Below are 9,913 nucleotides of genomic sequence, written 5' to 3' on the forward strand. Positions count from 1 at the left end.
TTTGAGACTAGTCATGCTGCATGACGCTCCCTCCGTCCCTTTATAGTAACATTTCTTTTCGATACGGAATTTAAAAAATTGTTTTAAATGAGTTAAGTAAATAGAGAATAAAGTAGATAGGAAAAGGGTAGAGAGATGAAGAAAGAGTAAAGTACTTTTTTGCTAAAAAAGGAAATGACTCAACTACAGTGAGATAATCCAAAAAGGAATACGACTCAGCTACAGAAGGACGGAGAGAGTACTACGAGTTTACAAATCAAACCTAGGCATAGAGATGCAACTTACCTCGATAAATAGTTAATTACTTATGTATTCCAAAATCGGAACAAGTATTGATTTCAAAGCTTATGTAACTTATTAAATACACTCTCCATCCCACAAAAACATGCACGCTTTCTTTTTTAGTCTTTTCCACAATAATATGCACTTTCTAATTTTAAAAACTTTTTTCTCTCGATAAGGTGGAATTCATTTCCACTAACAATACTTTATCACTTTTTTTTTCTCTCTCTCCCTGGGACAATGTAAAGTCTAACAAGAGATGTAGCTCAAATGGTAGAGCTCTGGCTTTTTGCGAGAGGCACGGATTTCGATCCCCTGCATCTCCATCTTGCTTGCATTTTTACAACTTAACATTTTATGCAATTAACTCATCAGCTTCGAATGTAATATTTGGTCAAACACATATTGGTAAATTACCCTCAAGAATGGGAATCATACATTTTATACATACCATATTTTACTCAAATCAGAAAAAAAGCTGCCCGAATCATGGTCGTTATTGCCTCAACCACAGTTGATAGTCTGACCATTTGTCCACAAACTTCTGCCAGCTCCCATCCAAGTGAACTTCCTTAGAAGGGTTCCAATCAAAATGTCCAAGCTTCATCGCCAGTGTTTCTCCAACTTTAGCAACGTATCCATCGTCGTTTGCATGGAGTATTTTCAATGGGCTGCGGCAGTGGATTCCACCCCGCCTCCGAGCTTCAATCAGTTCAGTTATTACGTCCCGGATTCCAAAATCGTAGAAGTGGTCATAGAATATGACAGGCTGCAGATAAACACATGCCGTTAACAATAGCAGTTGAAATGCTGTCTAAACCTATGAAACAGAAGTTCTTACAAGAAGAATCAATAGGGGATAAAATAGATATAATAGTTTTGTACGGACAACAATTTAACCGAAAGAAAACAACATTTCTTTTAAAAAACACCACTTACTGTCCCAGGATGCGTTAAGATGTACGCATATCCTTGCATAAGCTTATCCCTTGGAAATGGCCAATGACCCTGCAAACAAAATTTATCAAACTTCGAGCAGTTAAATTTGTTGGTCAAACATTATGCTGCATGATGAAACAGCGTCCAACTCTTGTTTAGTGCTAGATATGTCCAAAATATGAGCAAGTTGCACAGCGTGAATACACACACGATGTGTGTGTGTGTGTGTGTGTGTGTGTAGAGAGAGAAAGAGAACCTGTGTCGATCCAGTATCATGATTCTCCAAGAATGTGACAGCACGAGAAGGCCACCATCCCATTACTCCTGTAGGTTTCCCTTGAGGATCAATTAATCGCCAATACTGGTTATGCAATGCGGAATGAAGGATACCCTAAAACAATAGTTTAAAAGTCATCATCCATGGTGAAGTTGAGAGCAAGAAGATCATAACATCCATTTACAGACTTAGGTGAAGACAAGATTTAGCTGGAAAGAATCTTGCTTTTTCCGAGAGTTCATAGTCCAGGGAATATTTACTGGAGATGTAAAGTAAGGTTCTAAATCGTTTTGATGTGCTTATTTTATTAATCCTGTTAATTGGTCTTCCTCGGTAAATAAATCTATAACAGAAATACTTTTCCACAACCTCATTCCGGAAACGGTAAATTTAAAAACCAATGCTCTCTGGAGCTGAATTGGCACATATCACCACTAGCTAGACATTTTGGTATCACCTTGGGTGATATATGACTTGCTTTGAAAAGTTATTTTAGTAACTATGCTCGAACTAATAGTGTCTGATTAGGCATATAGAATGCTAATGGAACAAGATAAAGGGTGGAAACAGAAGTATTTGAGTTCAGATTTTGATAAACAAAGTTTTTTTGATTACTTGGTATGAATAATAACCCCCCCCCCCCCCCCAAAAAAAAAAAAAAAAAAAAAAAGACAAAGTTGTAAATGGCAAGGGTTTTAATGCATAATTGGTAAAGTAAGGTGGAAGTAGTGTTAGTGGATTGTGGGGTCCACATTTAGAATGATGTGTATGGTTAATATTGGTTTAAAACTTTCCATTTTTTGGAATTAGTCAAATATTGGCAGACAGTCCAAAATGGTAAAACTGTCTAATTTTTGTGGACGGAGTAATATTTAGAAATCTTACTGCATTTGCCTACTGGTTAAACATATATCAAAGAAAATTAAGATGCTGAAGATAACTAAAAGCAGAAAGTCAGCCAAGCTAATGACCAAAACAACCTTTGTTGTGACATCAAATGCTGAAGAAGTACCACCAGTAGCATTGATCCAGTTAACAATGCGTTGTCGATGAGAATCTGCAGGCATATGAAACAACATAGAAATGGATGCAGTGAAACTAGGTTGTACATATAAAAGGCATAGGCATCAGAAGGGAAAGATTCAACATGAAAATGCACACATCTAAAGCTTAAGCTCCATTGCTAATACAAAGTTCCACTATGAGTTAGGAACCTCTATGTAGAATTACAGGTGCTATGTTTCAGACCATATATTTTTGGCTCAAGTGTTTCCATCAATTAAATGAGGTGTACAAGTGCGTTCGTGACTTGATTAGACAAATTCTATCAAAAGATTGAAGTACATTTACATATAGACAAATATTTGCTTTAAGGCAGTCCATATTAGATCAACCGATCAAAGAGTTCACAACTGGTTGGTTGAGTCTTAAATTTGGTGTTCTTATTCTCAAGAATTTGAAGAGATCATGTTAGTTACCTTGATTATAACACAAATTACCACCTTCATAAGCAAGGCTATCCCAGTATTCTCCAATGGCAAATGCAGGATTTGAAGCTTCAATATATTCTTTTACGTAACCACCAGAGAAGCCCCTGCCAGGAAAGTAAGTAATGTTGGCAATAACACACCATGGTGAACTGAAGTTACACTATTGAATATCAATAACTGTGAGATATGAGAGTTTTTATTATCAGACTACGGCCACCAACAGAAGATCTATATTTGGTCAAAACAGTAAAAGTAAAATCATCAACCGAACAGATTCCTGATACCAAATTCATCGTTCAATGTCGAGCACATGAAAATATTTAGTTGTATTGGAGAAGTGGGCTTTCAGATTTTAGGCATATTCTTGTAAGAATCTGAACATCAACCCTACTAGAACACATTTTCTTGTAATTTCATCCTTTATTTAAACGAGAGAGAGAGAGAGAGAGAGTTAGACACATATATGGTCTGCATATGGGATTTCTCAGTCATTTCATTCTACCATCTATTTTGCAAAATTTGTACTTGGCACCTACAGGATACAAGCATGTATTTTCTGCAATTTCCTATGATTTTTGCTCACATACTTGCACTTTCGAAAGAAAAAAAGGTTAGAAAAGTTGCACTTTTCGACATATACGAGCGAATCTGCTCAAGCATTAGACAACTGTCAACTTCCATGTGCCTAAGTGAAAATTCCAGAAAGCTAGGTGGAAAAGTGTTAAGGAAAGAGTTCATATAGAACTGAACTGGCATGATTGATACAATTAAAAAAAAAATCACCTAGCAAAATCCAGCCGCCATCCGTCAAACCCAATATCATTTCTGAGCCAGTTTAGCCACTCTTTTATGTCTTTTCGTACAAAATCCTGTGAGTGATCAACATTTGGTGCCGCGTGAAAAATATCACCTGTTTTACCAGAAGCAAAAAGTAGTGAACATTAATGAATTTACAGATTACCATCTCAGATTAATCAATCTTTGTTAGATAGCAGGAAAACCAATAGAAATAACAGTAGAACTAAAAATGTTACAGAAAATAGCAAATTTACTAACATCAGATTAGTTTCAGAATGTGCATTCTAGTTAGAATGTGAGTTCATTCTTGTATACACCAGTAAATAATAATACTTCAGGGGCATCCTGACGATGATTATAAACAGATGTTATCTGCAAATATGCTGCTTACACTTTCTATTGATACTGTATGGCAAAGCATTGATAAAAACTAACATTAATGGTAAAAAAGTTTGGTAGCCAGCTTCATAAGATGAGCAAGACTTAATTTCACTTTTGTGCTAAATTCCACATTATATCAATGATAATGCCAAACTACAGCAGGAATTGAGTAGTAAAAAGAAGAACATCCAAAGGCCAACTAACTGCCCTAGTGAACTGTGGAAACAGTGGTAGATTGTCTTTATGAGTTTTTCAAGCAATGTCATGGGCGACAAAACTTTAATGTATATGCATACTGCTGTAGTGCCATGCCTAGTTAATGCACTCAGATATAATAGGGATCTCGATATAAATACATAAAGTATAGTGCTGAGAACACTTTAGATGTTCCTATGATACTTTTCAATGATAACACTGAATGTAGTAGTCATACCACTAGAGGGATTGCCACGTCCTTGGAAATTTGGGTCATCGCATACAATTGCTTCAGGCCCCCAGGCAAGCTTGCCTCCAAATATATTCCACACTCCATTCGGACTCTGTAAATAATCATATTACAGGGTTTAGAACCTTGAGCTGAGACTTGGCCAGTTTTCAAAGATTAAAACAAAAAGACTCCGAGGCTTATTATACTGATGTACCTTGAGCAACAACACCAACAAACATAAATACATTTATAACCAAAAGATGAGAGAAAAAAAAAATAGCATTCCCTTTGTCCCGTAGTTGAGTCATATTCCTTTTGGGTTGTCCCATTATAGTTGAGTCATTTCCTTTTATGGTAAAAAATATCATATTTAATCTCTCTTACTTTATTCTCTCTCCTACTTTACTCACTCTTCAATTATCTATTTTATTCTCTCGTACGTTATTCTCATCTTACTCAACTAACTAAACAATCTTTTATTAATCTCCGTGCCCAAAAGAAACACCTCTACTACAGGGACAAAGGGAGTAATATACGTCTTGGCTGGTTTACAATGGCAATTACTAATACGATCCCACATTGGTTTCACACAAGTGTGGAATAGCATATAAGAGGGAGTCAACTCTTTACCTTTTACCATGGTTTTGGGTTAAGTTAGGACTTTCTATCTTATGCTTATCAATTACAATGAGAAGCAAGGCTGTGGTACGTGGAGACAACGCTTACTATATCCACCTACAGGATCACATGAAAGATATTTTAACTACAAGCTGCCCACCAATAACCCGAATAATAAGGAAGTGAAATGCAATTTCTAGAGGCAGTGCAGTTGAACCCAGAAATTATGCTCAGTTACAAGAGAGTAGGTGTTATGCAGTGTGATGCATGTTTGCTCTGCATACATATACTATGATCCTTCCACAATATCTGTTCGTGGAAATAAAATGTGCCACCGCCTGCATACAAGTTTATTCTCAAAATTGAGGTGGTTTCATACAATCATGTCACATTAGTGGCACCCAACTAACAACTTGGATGTAGAGATGGTCAAGGATGTCCTATGAAGCAAATAGGAAAAGTAATCTACGGGAACAAAGTACCTGCTTCTGAGCACATCGGTGATTCAGTACAACGTCTCCCAGGGTCTGCAGCAATGGAAACATGACGTGATCATGCAGATATAAGAGACAAAGATATTTGTTCACAAGAATTATTTGCAACAAATATATCATGAGATACTGAACAGTGTGCATTCCCACTTCTCGGGTGAAAATAAATTACACTTTCTAAACACATAGATCACACATGTATTACTGAAAAATATCATTATCGCACAAGAGAATCTACTTCTTAGGAAAGAAAAATCAGAGTCTAAATAGACACTGACAAGAAACTAATTTCACTACTTCAATAACAAGAAAGAGAAGGTAAGAAAAAGAGACCCAAAATAACAGATGCAAATTGGTTCCTTATGAATAAACACAAGAAGAAACTACACATGAAAAAGAAGAATGAAAATAAATCACAGTGTATGACCCTTAACGTAGTTAATATTTTGAGGGCGGTTTCCATAAACAGTAACCTGAATATGTGGTATGATATACAAAACATACTTTCGCATCACGAACATGATACTTACGTGTGCAGACAACTAAAATAAAATTTTAGCCACACAGTCAAGATGATTATACCAAGTCAATGCATAGGTTTGTACCAGGATATCATGATTACGCATTTCCTCTATACAATGCTTTAATTCTTCTTCAGAACCATAAGCTGAATTGAGGTTGTACAGGTCAGATGGCATATACCCTGCAGTTGATTCTGTCCTTTCAGAAATTCACTTAATAGAAGTTCAGCAGAGCTGAAAATAACAATTGGGGCTTACATTACAGATACTTTATCTTTGTACATAAAAAATGTAAAAGAAGAGCAGCGGTAACTCTCAGAATCATTAGAGAATGGTTTATAGCAGTGGCTTCATGTTTCTCAATGAAGTCCTTTTTCACATGTCTAAGGCACAAGTTATCTAATTACAAAGCAATTACGGAAGTCATGAATCTAAGAATTATTTCAAAAGGGGTGCCTGCCCATAATGTATTTCAAAAGGGGTGCTCATAATATATCAGGGACCGGGGGCTAGGAGGAGACCTTGTGGTGCAACAGATTCTGTGGGTGGTGGGAACCATACTGCAGTTATGCCAGAGCGTGACAAATCAGCAGCCTTAGGAGCCAGGTCGAGGTACCACTGTCTTCTCCAGCTCTCCCAGTTGAAACCTTGAAACTTCAAAAGAAAAAATTGAATATTACATTGCTTTAACAATACACACTTATCCAGACAGATGCAGTTATTTAAAGAGCATGAACCATACAATTTAAAATGAATAATTAGCAGAAAAGTATACTAACCACTATCTCACGTCCGGTACCAGTTCCTGGCTCTGTAGCAAGGCAGGAAAATTTAAGAAAAGGCATGCTTCAAAATATACATTCATGTGGAGTACATCAGTAGGCCAATACCTAGTTTTGTCTCTTCAGCAGTTCTCTGCCACTGAATAGTTTTTCTTTGAAGAGCACGTTCCAAAGCTTTCCGTTTCTTTTCAATAACTTCTTTTTCCATCACATGCTCAACCAGAGTATCTCCTTCCTTTGGCTTTTCTAGTGCGATGGACCAGACTTCGTCAGGTTTAGGCAACTCCAAAGATTTGAAGTTTGATATTTTGGCTTCGGATAAACTAGTTTTCCTAGGGGGAAACCTCGGACAGATGGATTGAATCTTTCTTAACATCCACTCAGGTATCTCTCTGCGAGGACCATCAGTCAGTAGTTTCAGTTTTCTGGAATTATCATCCATTAGAAGTTCTACTCGCCCACCATTAACCACATAAGTTGAATCTTCGTTCCTTTCTCCAAGTGGGACTTGCTTCAACAACAACGTTTCTGCTAATTCTGCTCTTCGCCTCCACATTATAGAGGCAGCTTCAGATGTTATCAGAGATCTTTGCAATGCTTCAGATCTTCTTAAATAAGCCTCATCTTTGGACCGGGCTGTTTCTTTTGCTGCTTTAACAGCAGACTTGAGAGTTTCCAACTCTGCCTTGAAAGCATTTGAAGTTGAGTTCCCTCTTTCCACAGCATCCTCTTTTATTTTATCAAACAACAATTTGAGTTCCTCCTCCTGCTTAAGAGCTGATTTCCTGTTTGACTCCTGAATCTCAACCAGATTTTTCTCAACATCACGTGCTCGGAGTTCATGAGCAGTCGCTTGCTGGCGGCTATGATCTAACTCTAACTTCAACTTGTTGAACTCATTTTCGTAAACCAGTAGTTGAGATTCTAAATCATACATTTCTCGTTGTAACTTAACATTCTGAAACTTGATTGATGCAATTTCATCAATTAATTTCGAATCATCAATAGGAGCCGCCACATAACTTTTTGCACGATCATCAGCTGCTTTGGCAACAGCTAAAGCCTTAGCTATGGCAGATTTTCCCTGATCAACTATAGAAAGTAAGGTGCCTTCAGTCGCACTTCGAATTTGTTCTTCACTCCGGTAAGTAGCATCTGCTGCAGAAGTTTCAGCAGCAGAAACTCGCAGTTGGGTGTCTTCTAAAATGTGAGACGTGGCCTGCTGGAAAGCAATCTCAGCTAACTTCTCGACTTGAACTGCAAGTTCGACAGCATCTTGTTTTGCAAGGATAAGCTTGGACTTTAAGTCGAATTTCTCATCTACAGACTCCTGTAGCTTCTTATGAAAAAGGTCTTTTGCAGCCTCGAGTTCTGCTACGACCATCTCCTTTTCATGCATTATAGCAGCTGCATACTCATGCTGTTTAGCTTCCGCTTGAGCCAATTTCTCAAGCAATATACCCCTCTCCTTTTCAAATGCTTGTTCGCGGGCTCGGGCATCAGCTAGTGCAATTTGAGTTGCTAAAAGCTCATCTTCATCAGTCTGCTGGAACTCAATACTCTCTGACGAATTACTACTCTCCTCGTCAACAAATGTTGGGCGAATGTCTCCAGAATCACTCTGCAGTTCCAAATAGTAACTACATATCATTATGTATTGGACTTTACATTCAACAGAAAAACGTAAATCCTCATACAAGCTAATCCAAAAATGACAAGTAAAGTGATAAACAAGGATCAGTGACATTGTTTTAACAGAAGAGACCTCACTGATAGGCATATATCCACATACCGTCCCCTGCTGTTGTATTTATATCAAACAGAAGTAAAATTTTCCGTGGTGATGCATACCGTTATGGAACAAACAACATATCTTGATCTATGGAGCCGAGCATCCGCACCAAATAGTTTTCTGGAAGAGTTGAGAAATTGACAAAAGTGAGCAGAATTCCCACAACAATAGTAAGGTTTTAATAAATTGTGACCTCTTTTCAATAAGTGGCCGCCGATTGAGCTCAAAATAGAAACCGCGTCGAAATTGCGCGCCACACAAAACATACCGGTTGCATAACAAAGTAGTAAACGCTGCACTCATATTCTACCCTACAATAACAATGCGACCGTAAGAGAAAATTACAGCATCTCGACGACTAAAACTGAAAATTAACAAATTCATCCAACACAAATTAAAGCAACAAAGCACATTATCGATGCAACAAATTGCGTCATATCCACAGAGATATTCAATTTGAGTATTTTAAACATCGACAATCAGAGATGAATCAATAAAACAGAAATTAAGAGAAGATGAAGCCACCTGCACAAAATTTGTTCAGTGCATTAGTGAATGGAAGAAAGTAACGATGTAAAAATGCATGCAAACAGTGATTTTAAGTTGTAAAAATGGAGAAGAAGAAGCAGACAAATGGCGGGGAGAGAACTGAAAAAGGTTCTGCACTTTTTGATGAACATCTGTTGTCCACAAAACATAAAAAGACATGACTGTCCTTGCTCAATTAATTAGCCAACCACTTAAAAAATACCAATATTATTATTTGATAGATTAACTAAGTTATTTAGATAAAAAGTGGAGTAATAAATTTCAATAGAGGAAGGTAGATTGAAAGACAAATAAAAATAATTAATTTTTTTATTTTTTTATTTTTTATTTTTAAAAAAAAGGTAAAGATATATTTTCAAAATTGAAGAAGTTATAATACATTCTTAAATAAATATTCCCTTCGAAAATAATTTTTTTTAAAAAAGAAGTAAATATAGTAATTATTTTTCTTTAACTCTTCATTTACTTCTTCTATTTGACATGCTCTCAATTTGAATATTACAATATGGGATTTTTACATAGTACACAATCATTTGTTTTATGATACTCTCTCTGTCCCAGCTAAA

General features: G+C 36.7%; 1 protein-coding gene across 2 annotated transcripts; it reads right to left on the minus strand.

The window, feature by feature from the left end:
* Positions 1-671: 671 nt before the first annotated feature.
* On the minus strand, positions 672-9,453 carry LOC125223353. Of its 2 annotated transcripts, none has more exons than XM_048126468.1 (15): positions 9,324-9,453; positions 8,992-9,109; positions 8,858-8,918; positions 7,115-8,627; positions 7,004-7,035; positions 6,746-6,878; positions 6,309-6,406; positions 5,695-5,739; positions 4,601-4,706; positions 3,772-3,898; positions 2,977-3,092; positions 2,479-2,555; positions 1,478-1,612; positions 1,222-1,290; positions 672-1,051 (listed from the first exon to the last, which is right to left on the minus strand). In XM_048126468.1, the coding sequence occupies exons 2-15, from the start codon at positions 9,099-9,101 to the stop codon at positions 779-781; spliced, it is 2,895 nt and encodes a 964-aa protein (XP_047982425.1). In that variant the 5' UTR covers positions 9,102-9,109; positions 9,324-9,453; the 3' UTR covers positions 672-778. The 2 variants fall into 2 exon arrangements, with proteins under 2 accessions (XP_047982425.1, XP_047982426.1); XM_048126469.1 differs by having other exon boundaries at positions 8,992-9,104; positions 9,324-9,443.
* Between the last annotated feature and the right edge of the window lie 460 nt (positions 9,454-9,913).

This window comes from Salvia hispanica, chromosome 4 (genome assembly GCF_023119035.1).
Source record: "Salvia hispanica cultivar TCC Black 2014 chromosome 4, UniMelb_Shisp_WGS_1.0, whole genome shotgun sequence".
Lineage (NCBI taxonomy): Eukaryota > Viridiplantae > Streptophyta > Magnoliopsida > Lamiales > Lamiaceae > Salvia > Salvia hispanica.

What these genes read in the sequence shown, in the direction of transcription:
- LOC125223353 (XM_048126468.1), bottom strand. Translation starts at nt 9,101, where the DNA reads ATGAGTGCAGCGTTTACTACTTTGTTATGCAACCGGTATGTTTTGTGT. An exon ending in ACCGATGTGCTCAGAAGCAG is followed by an intron (nt 4,707 to 5,694) that starts GTACTTTGTTCC and finishes GATTATTTACAG; the next exon opens with AGTCCGAATGGAGTGTGGAA. An exon ending in TCTTAACGCATCCTGGGACA is followed by an intron (nt 1,052 to 1,221) that starts GTAAGTGGTGTT and finishes GTTTATCTGCAG; the next exon opens with CCTGTCATATTCTATGACCA.